The following is an 18,179-nucleotide window of genomic DNA, read 5'->3' on the forward strand; positions in this document are numbered from 1 at the left end:
TTTCCAAGGAGCAGCTGGTGAGTTTGAACCACCAACCTTGAAGTTCAATAAACTTTGCAGTCTGACGCATTACCCCACAGCACCACACCAGGACTCCCTTCATAGATATCCTGAATAAGATTTCTAAGGAGCGACTGGTAAGCTCGAACTGCTGACCTTGAGCTTCAAACCGACCTTGTGATCCACTGCTATCCTACAGCACCACTCTAGGACTCCAGGTTAGGCACTGGTTGATTGGTTGGTTGGTTGTGTGCTGTGGAGTCAGTTCCAACTCATGCAACCCTGTACAGGGTTTTGGAGGCTGTGACTCTTTATGGGAGCAGAAAGCCTCATCTTCCTCCCATGGAACAACTGGTAGTTTCAAACTGCTGACCTTGAGGTTAGCAGCCCAAGTTGTAACCACTAGCCTACCAGAACTCCTTAAAAAGGCATTGGTTATCTTCATTTATTTTGAAGTAAGCACAACTATTTGGTGAATTTATCAAAACTATGTCATTATCACATGAGGATAAAGTAAATGTCAGTAAGTACAGATATGTATGCTATGATGATAAGTAAATGTTTGTCCTAAAAAAACAAAACCAAAATTCCATTAAAGACTATATTGGTTTTGGATCACCAGCTGCTCTGTGGGATAAAGATGTGGCAATTTGTTTTTGCAGATTGTTGTTGTTTAGCATCATTGCTGACCTTGTGGTTAACAATCCAGTGGTTATCCTACAATGCTGTACCAGGATTCTTCTGCAAAAATTGTTGTTGTTAAGTGCCAACAAGTATATGCTGATTCATAGCAATTGTTTCCAATGGCCTTGAACTGCTGATCTTGCAATTAGTAGCCCAGTGCTTATTCTACAATGCCATACCAGAACTCCTCTTATATTTAATTGCTTATTTATATTTTCTAAATTATATAATAAAAGTTGTAAAGATAACTGCTTTGGAACGCCTATGGTCAGATCTACTCTGTTATATAATGTTTCTATGAGTCAGAATTAACTTGACAGCAACAGGATTTGTTTTTGTGTGTGTGTGTGTTGTCCAAAAGCATAATAATTTGAACATGCAGAGGCACCTTGGAAGAAAGGCCTGGCAATCTCCTTCTGAAAGGTCACTGTTATAAAATCTCTTAGGAGTACAGTTCTACTGTACAACTCATGGGATTCCCATGAGTCAGAATTGACTTGATGGCAACTTGTACTGTACTGGTTGCCATTGTTGTTAAGTGCCATCAAATTGGTTCCAACTCATAGAGATCCTATATAGGGTTTCTGAGGAGTGGCTGGTGAGTTTAAAGCATTAACCTTGTGGTTTAAATTGACCTTGTGGTCCAGCACATTATCCTGCAGCACCACACCAGGACTCAGCATGTTGTTGTTGTTGTTGTTGTTGTTGTTAAGTGGTGTCAAATCAGTACCGATTCTTAGTAACCCTAGGGTTTCTGAGTCTGTGAATCTTTGGGAGATCAGAAAGCTCCAGTTTCTCCCTCTAAGCAGCTGGCTGGCTAGAACTGCCAATCTTGTGGTTTGCAGTCGAATGTTTCCCTTACAGAGCCATCGCACTCCTACTGGTGCTGGGGTCACCTGATGACAGGTCCCTTGCATAAAAAGGCATTTCCCTCTCTAGTTATCCGAATCCCTAACACATTGATTTTAGTACCCAATGTGTTTCCCAGTCATGTACCGTTTCCAGCTGAGATGGTGATTAACTCAAACCTGGTACAAACACTCAGGGTGGAGTGTAGTTTCCAGGTTGCTGGCCTAAAGCCACTTCACTCTGCAATTAAGACATCAGGTCCTGACTGTCTGAAACTCTCAGCAACTCAGAGTTAACAGAATAACTGTTTGCTGTTGGAAGAGTTATAAAGCCACAGGATGCTCATTAAACGTTAAAATGTGTTTTGCTTTCAAGAGATGTAATCACCTTAGTCACTAATTCAACTTCCAGTCGTAGGACCTGCTATGTTATAACTTTATCAGAGAAGATAATAATTGCGGCCATTTAATGAATAGTTAAGGAGCCTGGGTGTTGCAATGGGTTAAGCATTGGTCTGCTAAATGCAAAGTGGACAGTTCAAACCTAAGAGCCACTCTGTGGAAGAAAGATTAGGTTGTCTGCTCCTGTAAAGATTTATAGTCTCAGAAACCCTATGGAGCAATTCTACTTCTCCTATAGGGTTGTTGTTGTTGTTGTTGTTAAGTTCTGTGGAGTAGGTTCCAACTCATAGCTACCTTGCACAGGGTTTCCGAGGCTGTAAATCTTTACGGGAGCAGAAAGCTTCATCTTTCTCCCGCAGAACAGCTGGTAGTTTCGAACTGCTGACTTTGCGGTTCGCAGCCCGTTTCATAACCACTATGCTACTTGGAATGGACTCGATTCGCAGTGGGTTGGGTTTCATCTTATTGGATCATGTTGAGTGCTTTCACATTTTGTCTCATTTAATTCTCACAACAGCTTTAATGTAGTAGTTACAGTTGTGATCCACATTTTAAGGATAGACAACTGATACGGAGAAGTTAAGTCACACTGAAATCGAAAGAGATTAACAAACAGCTTCTTATATGGTAAAAGCAGGACATCTAAAACAAACAAACAAACAAACTATCCCTGGAATTTCATTAGAGTTCACTTTGACCAATTCAAATTACAAATAGTAAAAGAAAACATCTTTTAAGCCCAGGTTGTTCAGTGCGGTGGTATTGGTTCTGACTCATAATAACCCTGTATAGGGTTTCCGAGGCTGTAAATCTTTGCAGGAGCAGAAAGCCTCAGTTTTCTCATTTTCTCAACTTGGAACATTTCCAGAAAAAGGAGATACCTTTCTTTCTCAAGTTGCCACTCACCATAGCATAAAATAAGGAAATCTAATTCTAAATCCTTGGCTCCGGGGGATTTGTTTGCATAAAAGTCGCTGTAGCGATATTTAAATGAAAATTTTTAATGATCTAGGGCGATGAATTAATGTAATTCAATGACATTCTAGGAAAGCAATAAGGAAAATTAAACTGACCTATAAGAGTTTCATTATCCATTTATGACATAAGTTAAGGAAATACTTTCCTTATCCATTTACAATATAAGTTAAGGAAATGAAGTCATATGAGAAGTGGAGACCTTTCAAAAGCTTCCTAGTGTTTGAGTTGTTCTAGTATTGTCTCTAATAGAAGAAAGTCAGAAATGCTAGTACTTCTAGAAACAATAAACTCAATAGGAACTTAGTTGAACTGGTAGCTATACAAAACCCCAAACCATTGCCAGTAAGTTGATTCTGACTCATAGCAACCCCATAGGACAGAGTAGAACCGCTCCTTAGAGTTTCTAGATTTTATTCTGTATGGGAGCAGACAACCATATCTTTTTCTGAAGAGCAGCTGGTAGAATTGAACCTTGGACCTTGCAATTAGCAGCCCAATATTTTATCCACTGTGCCACAAGGGCTCCTTGGTAGCTAGTCCAAAGCACATTGTCATGCAGCTAATTTTGACTCATCGTAGGGTTCCTGAGACTGTGAATCTTTATTAGAACAGACAGCCTCATCTTCTGATATGAAGTCACTGATGGGTTTGAACCACTGACTGTGAGGTTAGCTACTCATTGCCTAACCCATAGTGTCACCAGGAAAAACTTACAAAGTAGGTAAATTCTTACAATGGTGACTACACAGAAAACAGTGTACAGAATGGTATCAAACTCTCTCTAAGCATAGCAGAAATGAATACTTATGTACGTGTTTCTGTATAATACCTTTTCTGTTTGTTTGTGTTTTATCCTTCTCTTTCTCTCTTTTTTTAAGCCTTTTTCAATAGAAAGTGGAATTTATGTATAGTTAAGTCAAACAGTTATTACAGTGTTATGCTTTCAGGCATACAGAGAAATTCTACTATAGGCCACCCCTGAGAGCTCTCCATTTCCTTGACCACATTGCCTTGATGAGAGTTGGGGTTCATTCTTTTTCCTGTTCAGATAAAGTGTACTATCAATCACCAGAAGGATGTCATGCTGTGTAAGGTGGAGGGTCAGAGAAAAAGAGGAAGACCCCCAATGAGATGGATCAGCCAGGTGGCATCATTGATGGCGTCAAGTGTGGCGGCGGTAGTGAGGTTGGCCCAGGATCGGACATTGTTTCATTCTGCTATGCATGGGGTCGCTATGAGTCGGTTCTGACTCAATGGCACCTGACAACAACAACAACAACATCAATCACCCAGATTCTTGGAAAAGCTCTTCTCTACCCTTTGAGTAACATCAGTATGTATTGTACAAAGAGTTACAAGACCAAGTAAATTTGAAAACTCTACTTAACCTAGGAACCCATGGGTAGTGAAATGGTTAAGTGCTGGACTATTAATCAAAGATTAGTGTTTTGAACACACCAAGACTTGCCTCAGAAGAAGGGCTTGGCAATCTACTTTAAAAGGTCACAGTATTGGAAACCTTATAGGGTGTAATTGGACTCTGAAACACATGGGATTGCCATGGCTTGTCATCGACTCGATGACAGATGGTTTTATTATTTGTTTGTTTACTCAACCTACATGAATTAGTTCAACCCAAATGAATTTTTGCAGAGTGTGATTAGTAACAACAAAGAAATGAAATCTGTTTGATGGTGGAGTTGATAAAACGTAATTTGGAAGTTCTCAGGTGGTATTTCCTATGTAGACATCTCAACTGAAGGCAGACAAAAGAAAATAAACTTATTGTTTTCTGTAGGTAAAGACAGAATAGATTTGAAGAAGTAAAAGAAGGGAAGAAAAATATTTGAGAGGGACCCTGCCACATTCTAAATGGACACAGTCCTAAAACCACAGACTCAACAAGGAGAAGGCTCTTTGAGGGAATTAGATTAAGGGTCTCCTCTCCACAGAAAGGGTTATGTTCCCTACATTCCTGGAGTAAAGGGTTTGACAACCCACCAAAGAATGGATTCTAGCCTTTGTTTGACACTTGTACTGTGCTCTCGAGGGTAGCTTATAATTTACAGTACAGATTTACTTTAGTTAGGCTGAGTGATTCATGACTAACTTCTTCCTAAGATGTTTTCTTGAGATTGTACACGATAATGTATCTTAGCTGTCCATTTCCTTAGTTTTGGAATCTGAGTCCGTGTCTGTGTATGATTCAAAATTGTTCTACAATAAAAATATTAAGAATGATTTGATGAATCAGCAATTTCTTTTATCATCAATGCAAGCCTTTTCATTTTATAGATAGATTCAAATTAGGATTGTTTAAGAGCTGCCCTTCAGAAAAGACTATAGCCCATCCTCACCCCTCCACCCCCAAGAATTAGAAAAAATTTTACTCATAGATTCTTTTGTCACCTTATGATACAAAACAGATTTCAACACAATTTAACCTATAGCCTTTTCACAGGGCTATAAACTTAAATCAATATTTTTTAACGTTTATTCCATGGAATGTCAATTTTGCAGTACTCTCTGAGAACAAATATGTGTCATCTGTGGTCAAATACATTTGTAAAATGTTGTATTATATTTCCCTTCTGAAGAATCAGAAGTTAGTATCTAGAAAACTAAGGACCCTTATTCTACTAACCTTTCTATTTTACCCACCCTTTTTTGTTTATAATAACATTTACATATAAATTTATATAATTATTTATATTCCCCAGGTTATAGGTTCCACAGTCCATAATTTGAGAAATGCTAAAATATTGAAATGAAAGTAGTGGTGAAAACAGAAGCATATTCTGTGAAAAATTAGACTTTCTTGGTGTCCCAGGAAGAAAATAATGGAGACAACCACATATTCTGACTATTGCAAAGCATGCATTGATTGGGGGCTCTTCTGAATCAGTAGCAGCATTACAGTTGAAGCCATGTTAAATGGTATGTGTAGGCCAGAGCGTTCACTCATGTACCACCATTTCACACACCATGCAGGGCAGGAGCTTTGGAGCCTTGTACTTAGTTCTCAATCTGACTCTACCACTTACTGTTCGACTTCAGCATATTTATTTAACCTCTTATCCTCAGTCTCCTTCTTTGCAAAACAGTGATCGTGGTAGTATTTAGCTCATGGAATTGTCAAAGTTCTATGAAATGCTGACTATGGGGGACTGAGCAGAGTATTTGGGACCTGTTTATGTCATTATTTTTGTTAGAGCAAGAATGACTAGTCATTGAATTGACTCCAACTCATGGACACATTATATAGAGCAGAGTGAAGCTTTGTCTAGTCCTCCATCATCCTCACAATTACCAGAAATTTACGTCCATTGTTGAAGCTACTTATCAGTCTAGTTAACCCAAGGTCTCCCATGCTCTTGTTGGCTATCACGTCACAAAACATGACATCTTCCCCTAGTGATTGATCCTACCTGGTGACATACCCAAAGCAAGAGACTTGGACAATATCCTATTGTTATATTTTCATTCACTAATATTTGGAAGTAGATTGCAAGCACATTCTTGCTAGTCTGTCTAAGTCTGAAAGCTTCAAAGAAATCTGTCCACCACGGGTAGCCATGTTGGTATTTGAAATACAGGCAATATAATGTCCAGGAGCTCTGGTAGCATAGTGGTTATGAATCGGGCTGCTAATCTCATGGTCAGCAGTTTGAAACTACCAGCTGTTCTGTGGGAGAAAGACGAGGTTTTCTGTTCCTGTAAAGATTTACAGCCTCGGAAACCCTGTACAGCGTCTCTATGAGTTGGAACAAACTTCATGGCACATAACACCACCACAGCCAACAAGCTTTAAAGAGATGTTATTACCAATAGGTAATGTGGCACTCTCTCCCTTTCACTAACCTTGGACGAACAGCAGGATACTGAAGCAAGACAATTCTATGTGAACTAAATGACCTTAACTTTTATCATTTGGAGCATTTATTTAATAAAGAAAGGTGTAGCCCTGGATTTATGAACCCTGATGAAGTTTACATATTTCTGGTGAACCTGAAAGTTTTTCTGCAATGCTCCTAAATCATATTAGATCAAAGCAAATCACATCAAATCAACAGCTTTGTACCTGACTGTTTTTCTAGACAAAATGTTCAAGTGTTTTTGAATTTGAGAGATAACTCTAACCAACATCATTGTGTTGTATCCTCTTGGAAATATTTAAAATGAGAAATATTTACTTTGAACAGAAATAGGAAAATTAAGAGTTTAACTTATACTTGATTCAGTTAAAAAAAATAAATAATGCTTTCTTCTTGTTGATTCCTTAAGGAGAACAATAACATTATCAAAGCTATTACAGACATGTAATAATATATTCAAGGTGAAGCTATTTAGAGGTTATTAAAATACTAAAAGGCTTACTTTAACATTTAAAACCTGTAGATCAACTATAGGATATTAGGTTGATGTTTATAGATTCAACCACATAGTTAATTAATACAAATTTTCTTCTGGATTATATAATATATGAATTTAGTGTACTTTAGCTGACATTGCTAACAAAGGAAAAATTAAGTCATGTTTTAAATAATTTAATGAAAGTTAAAATAAAATAAAATTATGCATGGTAGTTATGGTGGTTGTGTTCCATGGAGTTGGTTCCAAGTCATAGAGACCCTGCGTTAGGTTTCCAAAGCTGGAAATAGTATGTAACAATTTTTAAAGGCATCAGTTAATAAACCATTAAAGTGAGAAATGAAAAATGTAGTTAATCATCTGGATTGTCTAGGTCACACATAGTACTTGATTGGCTCTTTTGTTTTGTTTTGTTTTTTTTCTTTAGTCATTAGTTATAACAGAAGGATTTTTTTTTCCCCAAAATATATTTTAATAATAACAAGTACTAAAAGATAAGTACATTTGGTAAAATCAAAATAAATTTTTTAAGTTTAGTGTTTCTCTTTATAAGTTACTGAAATTTTTTATTCAATTTAGGAATAACTCTTTATGAACAAACATCTTCTAATTACTTCTAGTATCCTATGCCACCTACACAAACAGAAACCTTTGTAAAAAAGGTTTTTTGAGTTGATTCTAACTCAGAGCAACCCTTTATAGGGTTTGAACCACTGACCTCCCAGTTTATACCAACCTTGAGGTCAAGTGCTTATCCTGTGGTGCCACAAGGCATATGGCATAAGGATTCCAAAACACAGTGAGTTGTTGATGGTGTTGCAGGATGAAGGACTGAACCAGACCTCCTGGTGGGATCTGTTTGTAAGTGAATCATTCATTCCCTCAGCTTGTCTCAAAGTCCTCTCATTGACCTAGATTAAAAACCAGGGGCAAAATAAGATGCCAGTTGTTCTTATTGCCACTGAATTCAGAATTTTAAAACGAAAAGAATCTCAAAGCTTTTGCTGATGTTTCCTCAAGTGTCCCTCTTTTCTCTTCCCTCTTTCTCATTTTGGATCATCAAACCCTTCAGCAAACTTTAAAAAATGTACATCCAGGCCTCACTCCTTATTCAATTGCACTTGTGATGGATTCAATGTCTTATCTCTGAAATCAGGTTTCAAGTTTTCATTTTATTTTTCTGTACTAGTCACAGTCTAATGCCTAACATGGTGATATAATTGAACATGACTAGAACAACACAGTGGGACTGAATTGATCACCACAGGACAAATCTTCAAAAAGAAATTAAAAAAAAGGTTTTTTTCTCTCTCTATGAAAAAAATTATTTTGGACTGTTACAAAGTACATTCCTGAGATGATTTGGCGTGTTAGTATGACAGACACCTACCCTCTGGTCTCTCAGTGTCTGAGTTATTCTATGATACTGTAGGATAAGCACTGACTGCTAAGTATGAGGTCAGTGGTTCAAATCTACTAGCTGCTCCTCAGAAACCCTATACAGGGTCTCTATGAGTCAGAACCAACTTGACAACACTTAACAGCAACTAGAAAGTATGCTTCTTTCCCAAGTAAAGTTCCCCAAACACTATTCCTTTGAACTGTTTAACTTTGATAATAAAATACTCTCCATTGGGCCAAATTGTAAACATAAAAGTATGAATATTATTTCCAATAAGAACCTCACAACATGTTAGCAGTTTATGAAAATACTACAATGAAGATCAATAATATATTTAATTTTCAAAACCAGTGTCCCAGAGCTAATTGATTAATCTGATTAATCAATTCTTTCTTCTAAAATCATCTATTAAGCTCCTTGGAGTCCTGGTGTGGCACTTTAGGATAAGCACTAGACCACAAGATCAGTTTGAACTGAAAGGTTGGTAGTTCAAATCCACCAGCCTCTTCTATACAGGATATTTGTGAATTGGAACTGACTCAATGGCACTTAACAACAATAACAACATTAAGCTCCTCAGAACTAGTGTTCTAGAATACTCATTAATTTTTAAACACACATTTTCTTTTACTTTATAACACCTTTGAACTCAGGGTGTTTCCTAAATTTGATGTCCTAGGTTCACTGAAATAAGTTGATATCATTTATGTCTGCTGTCTTACAAATGATTAGGCTCCCTAGAGAGTGAAAGAAACTCCAAATGACAAAGAATTGAATAAGATAGAAATTGATCTCACCAACAAATCTGAAGGTGAACAGTACTAAACTAGAATTACTCTCTGGGGATGCTCAGAGTTTTTCTTTTTTGTTACTCCATTGACCAAAGCCTGTATTTCTAAGGTAAAATAATAATTCAGAAGTCCTAGTATGGCACTGTAGGATAAGCACAGGATTACAAGGCCAGTTTGAACCACGAGGTCAGTGGTTCAAAACTCACCAGTCATCCCTTAGGAACTCTATATGGGTCTCTGTGAGTTAGAACTGACTCAGTGACACAAAATAACAACAACATAATGATTCAGGGTTGCTGTGATTCCAAACTGACTCGCTGCCATTTAACACCAACACCGTTAGCACGGAACTGGGAAATAGACTTCTTTTTCTAAGTCTGAGAATGCTGAATGAAGACCCCCAACCAGATAGATCAGTCAGGTGACGTCATTGATGGCGTCAAGTGTGGCGGCGGTAGTGAGGTTGGCCCAGGATCGGACATTGTTTCGTTCTGCTGTACATGCGGTCGCTATGAGTCGGTTCCGACTCGATGGCACCTGACAACAACAACAACAACAACATGAAGAAAGGGAGAGCCTGTAAAGAAAGGAGAGGACAGGAAAACAGCTAAAATTATGCCATAACATGACCACTGGATATTGATATTTGTAAGTTGTACATTATTAAAAATTACTCTATAAATGAAAGCTAGAGAATTACTGAAGTATGACTCTTGAAAAGTTAAGGCATGAAATATTATATTGTGGAATATGAGGAATTTATTTAGTCATTTGGAACCACAAAATGATCTCTTTCCTCTCTAACATTAAACAGTTTAGAATAATTTCCTTGGTATCCATGATCACAGATCTTGGTTTATGAAGATCAGAACACAAGATATGTTCTGTGTTTTTTTTTAAATAAATTTTATTTTCAGATCACTCTGTTTTCAAATGAAAGTAGGAGAAAGTATAGCTGGTGATAGAAGGAGTGATTCATATAGTAGTACTTTTTGGACATGGACTCATGATAAGAATGTCCACACTCTATTCTGATGCTCTGGAAACATTTGGTCAGGCTTTCTTAAGTTGCTCTGTGATTCTATTTCCAAAACTTCTTTTAGAGATATTGAGTCAATTAAATACAGGGATTTTTGTGAAAAATGATTATACTCATCACTGCATTTAATTCTTGTATGTTGTTGTTAAGTGCTGTCAGGTCAGTTCTGACTTGTAGTGACCCTGTATAGCTTTTACAAGCAGCAGCTGGTAGGTCTGAACTGCCAACCTTGTGATTCACACTCTAGTGCTGATCCTACAGTGCCACAGCAGGAGTTCAATTCTTATATAAGGGGGCTTCAAAATATTTGTCGAAAAATGGAATTAAAAGATATAGAATTATCTCCAATCTTTGTTTCTGAAATTGAAACATTGAAGGAGAAAGACTGTTTAAATTTTATCAATATTCCTTTTGAAACATTAGATTACAACTCAAAGTTTTTAAAAATTACAAGAATAGAATGAAAAATTCTCACATGGTACGGGGTGTTGTTACCATTAATTGCTGTTGAGTTGATTCCAACCTTAAGTGTAAGAGAACAAAACCTTGCCTGATTCTGCTCTATCTTCATGATCCTTAATATGGATGAAACCACTGTTTGGCTGTGCTGACAGTCCATTTCAATGAAGATTTCCCTTGTTGTAGCACTCTGGTTATGCTTCCTCTAAGACTGATTTAAAATTTTTTCTGCTTGTTGTTGTTAAGTGTGGTGCTGTAGGCTAATGTATTGGGCTGCAAAGTTGTTTGAACCACAATGTTGGTGTTTCAAGCTCACCAGCCACTCCTCAGAAACCCTACACAGGGTTGCTATAGGTTGGAACTGACTTAACGGCGCTTGACAACAACATTTGGTTCTGACTCATAGCAATCCTGTATACGATTTCCAAGAAGCAACTGGTAGGTTCGAACTGCTGACCACTGGTTAACAATTCAGGATTCCATGGTATTTAAATATTCTTTGCCAATACCACAGTGTTGTTGTTGTTGTTGTCAGGTGCTATGGAGTCAGAACCGACTCATAGTGACCCCATGCACAGCAGAACGAAACAATGTCCAATCCTGGGTCAACCTCACTACCGCTGCCACACTTGATGCCATCAATGATGCCACCTGGCTGATCCATCTCGTTGGGGGTCTTCCTCTTTTTCTCTGACCCTCCATTTTACCCAGCATGACATCCTTCTCCAGCGACTGTTCCCTCCTGAAAGTAGAATGTATCAATTCTTCTTGTGTATTCTTTTTTTATTGTCCACCTTTCACTAGCACATAAGGTGAATTGGATAGACCATGACTTGGGTCAGGCACACATTAGTCATCAAAATGGTATCTTTACATTGTAACACTTTGCAGTAGATTTGCCAAATGTAATACCTAGTTTGATTTCTTGATTGCTGCTTCCATGAACATGGAATAGTGTAATTCTCCTTTTAAAATATACTTCTATCTTATTCAAGCCATTATCATTTTGGACATTCTGTCACTTTTGACTAATTCTTAGTTTTCTTACTTTATTAAGTTATGTTTTCAAAAAATCCTATTATTCTTTGAAATTAGATTTTTGTTATCAATCCCTAAAAATGGTTATTCTATGAAGCTTATCTTTAATTATAAACTCTTGAAAAATGCTATTACTTTGCAGAAGACTGGACTAGTTATGGAAAAATGGGATATAAAACTAGCTCTGTGTTCATTATATCAGAGTATCCTAAATCATTAGGCAAAGAAAATTAAAAGGTGATGTGTACCTATTTGACCTCAATTGCCTGGGCCTATTTTCAGAAGAAGCAATATTAAATAATTTTTTTTAAATCCTGAAAAATGAGCTTCATGAATTGATCTTCTGGTTTAGTGGGATTGTAAAATACGTTTTTAATAAAAATGTCATTTTGCTTATTTTTCTCTATTGTGTTATCATATTGAGAAGTATTAGCCATTCGTAGTCTGTATTTTTGAAAACTAAATCATAAAAGCAAGAAATGCATGCTGGTATTATAAATTACTTTTATGTCCCCATCAGGAAAACAAAATATAATTTTTTAAGAGGTCAAACCTACTCAAAGCTACAAGAGATAGATATGTATCTCATCATTGCATTAGATAATTATTGAATGCCTTCCAATGTACAAAGCACTTTGATAGGCTTTGGAATGTGAAAGTCAAATTCTAAATGGCTGAACCCTACTGAAATGTGCTGAAACAATATTTATATCTTTATTGCTTCAACAGAGCACAAGAGAAATATGCTAGCCATGTTATTAAATTCAAATTATAAAGTAATAAATTAAAATAATAACTGACACCCACCTATTTTTCTCAAAACTCGAGGTAACAAATGCTTCAGATCATACTATTAAGTCATTATTTGTAGTATTTGAATGTATGAGCAATGTATAAACAATGTGAATTTCTTTCCAATTATAAAAATTCCTTTGTACAGTGAGCCTGAAACAATTGACTCAAAACAGCCAGTTAATTCTACTCCAACCACAAGTTCTTTACTGTGGTCCACCTAATTGTATCAGAATCTAAACTCATTTGATTTAAGCTGTTCTTTTAGTAATGGAACCCAGGATTCAATAAATTTCTTATCAGATGATAATAATTCTTTAAATCCACTCAGAACTCTCCCATTAAAATCACAACTCACATATTATTTTGGAATGGTATTTTTTCAAGAAGATGTATAAATTGCAAGTTCTTTGCTTCAGTCTCTGAAGCTATTATCTACTTGTCAAAAGTAGGTTTCTTTTTGTTTTATATTTTTAAGATATTGATTGTTTAAAAAACTGACTTGTTCAATTAATATTCATGAAGACTTTTAAATAGGTGAAATTTTAGCTTTCACATACATTTTCCATCTGGTACAAAGCATCTGTGTTTTTCTGATAAAATAGGGAAATGATAGAAACAAAACTTGATGTTAGATTCTCAAACTTTGGTTTAATTCCAGGATCATTTCTTGTTTACCTGAGGGACATTGGCATATCAATTTAACTTTTAGAAAGTAGTTTTCTCATTCAGTATAGAGCTGGTGTGGCACTGTGGGTTAATGCGCTGGACTGCAAAGTCGGTTTGAACCATAAGGACAGTAGTTCAAGCTAACCAGCTGAACTCTACACAGGATGGCTATGGGTCAGCACAGACTCAACGGCACTTAACAACAACAACAACAACAATGTTGCCATGGACTATATAAGCTAGGACGGCATTGCTGGACCTTGCAAACTTCCTGAAGTTTTTTTTTTTTTAATCTTTGAGGATTTTATAGATACCAATCAGTTTCCCCAGCTTGTTTCCCAATAGCTAATGCAAAATTCTTGTGTTCCCTGGTGCTCCAACTGTGTTAACACATAGTTCTAAAAATATACTATTTCATTAATTTCATCTCAGAATCACACATTCTCAGAATATGAGGAGTAGACAAGTAAATGTTCTTTCTGAGGATAAACTGAAATAACATTATGTAGTTGTTCACTTGGATGAGTAAAATTCCTAAGCAAGATGGCAGAAACTATGGCTGAAATTATTGAATGATTTGGTAATCCAGAAAAAGCATCCTATCTGCTGTTCTTATGAAGTATCATATCATTCCCAACATTTGTTATTTTTAACACAGAGCAAAATTGTAATCCTATACAACTAGTACTTTTCAGAGATACCATTCACAAATTTTAAATGTAAAAATAGTTTAAAAATGAAAGCTAATAGTCCATGGTATTATCTTACAAAAACTATTGAGATACATGTGAGAAAGTGACACATTTGCTTTTTCTTTCTCTTTAGGCTTCTTTGACAGCAACAACTGATCTTCCAGAATTTTTTACTGCTTCTTATAAGTGGCCTGGATGGACTCATGGCCCACTGGATCAAAAAAACTGTGCTGCATCCTGGGCATTTTCCACTGCAAGTAATGGAGTCATTTAAAGTCTTTCCTTATAAACTCCCTCTTTGCATCTAGTGTCGGGTGCATTATTTAAAAGATTTTAAAACCAGAATATTTAAATGTAAGCATGTAGTCACTTGTATAAACATCCATTTTTATTCTTAAAATTAATCCATATTTTCAAGGACTAATTTGAATTAAAGTGCCAATAAAAGAAGTAACAAAGAAAAATTACCACAATGCAATTCTCCTTTGAGAGTGAAGACCAGATAACAAGAGAAATGTTAAGCTTCCTCTTCATTAATATTATCTGTAGTCTTTAATACACATAGACACACAGCTACATAATCCTTATATTCTTTGCCCATTATGGAAAAAAAAAGTTAATTAAGCTAACATAATGAAAAGTAGAGATACAGAACAAATAATAGTGTATCAAATGGGTTCTTATCTTACTTTAGATGAAAAATAAGTAGATAATACATACACATAAGGGGAATTCAAAAAGTTCATGGAAAAATGGAATTGAATGATAATGGAATATTTTCATAAACTTTTTTGAAGCCTCTTGCATATAACAGTGATACAACGAAATAAAATTCAAGTGAAATGTGAGAAACTGAAGAGATGAAAGTGTTTGGAATGATAAGAGTGTTACGTGCCACAGAACAAATTTAGACAGGATAAAATAAACAGGGAAAATGATAGTGTCTCAGAGGTATAGCTCAGTAAAAGTTTTCAAGAAGAGAGGGAAAAAAGCAGCTGGTTGAACTGAGGCATTCCTTGAGTTTAAATATTTCAAGTGAATTTGGACTTAACCTTCACAAAGATTCGTATATGAGAAGGGCAACATATTGCATAACATTAGAATTAAAACATTCATCCTTCAGTCGAAATGTACAGATTTGTAGAGCTGAAAGAAGTCTTAGAGATCACCTTTTCAAGCTCTGATTTTATAAAAGAGGCAAAAATAGGTAAAGTGACTTAACCAAAGCCAAAACCAGAGCATCAGAAATGATCTCAAAAGCCAGGCTTTAGACTCTTGACTACAATTTCCTCCACATTGAAAACCCAGGTCTGAACCAAGGTCAACTCAACAGTACTTAACAACAACAAAATAACAGATGAGGATTGAGATGGGAATGGGAGATTGTATATAGTTTCAGTACATACCGAACTTCTAAAATGTGTCAGCAATGCACTACAAAATTGTACATATGCTGTGGTGGTGGTGGTTATTGGGAGTTGTGTGCCATTGAATCAGTGACTGTATATAGGGTTTCCGAGGCTGTAAACCTTTAGGGGAGCAGAAAGCCACATCTTTCTCCAGTGGAGCAACTGGTAGGTTCAAATTGTTGACCTTGTGGTTAGCAGCAGTTCCGAATCCACCACACTACCATGGCTCCACGGACTCCTGGTATGGTGCTGGACTGTGAACCACAAGCTTAGCAGTTCAAACTCATCAGCTGCTCCTCAGAAACCCTATAAAGGGCAGCTACTAGTCAGAACAGACTTTTATGGTACTTAACAACAACAACCAGGGATCCTTACATATGCTGTAATTACATAAAAATCATGCCTATACACAACCATGTTTACAAATAAATTATTTTAGCATAATTCTAAAATCAGTTACTTGAGGGTGTCCAACACACTTGCAATTTTGATGAGCTAAACTATAACTTCCATTAAGAAAATTGGATATATGGAAGGTATGTTATGAATTTGATGTCTTCAATTAAAAATTAATAAAGGACAAGACTATATCAGGTTGTTATTAAGTGCTGTCAAGTCGGTTCTGACTCATAGTGACCCTGAAGAGCAGTTGGTAAATTTGAACTGCTGACCCTGCATATCAAAATGAACTTATGGTCCAGTATTTATCCTACAGTGCCACCACCAACAAAAAAATGTACCAAATTGCACCTGCCTTAATTTTCTTATGATCTTATCGCATTAAAACTAGCATGATCAAAGTGACCTCATGGACAGTTTTCTCCTATTTGTTGATTATTTTTCCTATTATTCTATGAGGGGGGAGCTATGTCTCTCTTATTAATTGTTGTAATTTCTATTGCTTATCAAAGTTCCTGTCACCTATTAGGTCCTCAATATAACAAAATGAACAGATTAATGAAAAACGTGCTAGAGCATTGTCTAAACAGAGGGATCAAAAGTTCAAACATAAAAAAGTTAGCATTCATATATGAAACAAGGTAAAACTTGTATGTACTGTAATAAGATTTGGATCATGGCTGTCAATCTTAGATATTATAAATGGTTATTGTTGTTAAGTGCTGTTGAATCGGCTCCAAGTCATAGCAACTCTGTGTAGGATTTTGGAGGAGCAGCTGGTAAATCCATGTTAATCCTGATTAGGTTAAATATGTTTTCCTAAGTAGTTTAATTGAATATCAGCTAAAGTAAATACTAATTTTCTCCAGAATATCAGGTTACTATGGGTAACTTTCCAGTTAATATTATATTATTGTTGTTAGTGTTGTTGTTAAGAGAGTTAATTCTGACTCATAGTGACCCTGTATAGGGTTCCCAAAGCTTTTTAAATCTCCGTGGGAGCAGAAAGCCTCATCTTTCTCCTGCCGAGAGACTAGTGGCTCAAACCACACATGTGGTTTGCAGTCCAGTGCTTATCGGATGGAATCACCTCATTTCCATTTATATGGTTAGTTTTCCTGATTTCCCCAGTTTAGTTACATTAATTTTAAAAGGTAAATCTACCAATGGCAATATACCATTGTTCCAGGTAGGGAGGATACAAATATAATAACATATGGCCTTGCTCGTAAGGAGTTTCAACAGTTGATGGATTTCTTAACCAATAATTCAGAAGTTTGCAGAATACAAATAGTAGAAAGAACTAGAAAATTTTCAGAGTTGGTAAGATAATGGAACAGTAACTGAAATTGAATGAAAATTCTGAATGGACTCATGAACTTATTATTGACAGCTGAGCATATCAGTATATACAAATTTATTAATGACATTTGGTCTTATAATCTTAAATTACCTGGTTTCATGTAAAGTTGTGAAAATTAGCTTAGAAAGTAATTAGTATGTATTTTTTAATATAAAAAAAGTGTGCCATTTGAATATTAATTCATATTCTATTTGGAACAGGTGTGGCAGCTGACCGAATAGCAATTCAGTCCAACGGTCGATACACAGCCAACTTATCCCCCCAAAATTTGATCTCTTGCTGTGCCAAGAACCGTCATGGATGCAACAGTGGAAGCATTGATAGGGCTTGGTGGTTCCTGAGAAAACGTGGGTAAATAGCTGCTTAACATGTATTTCTAGAATTCTTATGAATATTGTTTAAGGATAGAATAAAGAAAAAGAATATCTATATATACATATACAAGATGACTTTTAAAAAATGTGGAAAATTTCCATTACCTTTTAATTCCAATTTTCCATGAACTTTTTGAAGGTCCCTCATATGTGTGTATATATATACACACATAAATGTATCTATATATATTACAGCATCTACATAAATATAAGCATACATGTATATATTTTGTATCTTCTGAGATTAGAAGCTATTGGAAACAATTATTTGAAGAATATATACAATCATAGACAAATTCAGACTAGGACATTTAGTTTCTTATTCTCTTCTAATTGCTTTGAGTCAAATGGTTCTAATGCCACCTCATGGAAGGAATAAAGTAAACAATGTTAATGATATTTGTGTTGAACCTTTCAGTTATTCAGGAACATGAACTGATTATGTTGTTGTTGTCAGGTGCCATTGAGT

The 18,179-nt window shown here is 36.0% G+C and overlaps 1 protein-coding gene across 1 annotated transcript in view; it reads left to right on the top strand.

Moving 5' to 3' along the window:
• Positions 1–18,179, top strand: part of TINAG (tubulointerstitial nephritis antigen) — a 142,167-nt gene that overhangs the window by 35,583 nt on the left and 88,405 nt on the right. Inside the window, exons 5-6 of the mRNA XM_006835724.1 lie at positions 14,299–14,422; positions 17,537–17,687. Coding sequence (XP_006835787.1) covers positions 14,299–14,422; positions 17,537–17,687 — 275 coding nt within the window. The remainder of the gene's footprint in view (positions 1–14,298; positions 14,423–17,536; positions 17,688–18,179) is intronic.

This window comes from Chrysochloris asiatica, unplaced genomic scaffold, assembly GCF_000296735.1.
Source record: "Chrysochloris asiatica unplaced genomic scaffold, ChrAsi1.0 scaffold00019, whole genome shotgun sequence".
Classification (NCBI taxonomy): domain Eukaryota; kingdom Metazoa; phylum Chordata; class Mammalia; order Afrosoricida; family Chrysochloridae; genus Chrysochloris; species Chrysochloris asiatica.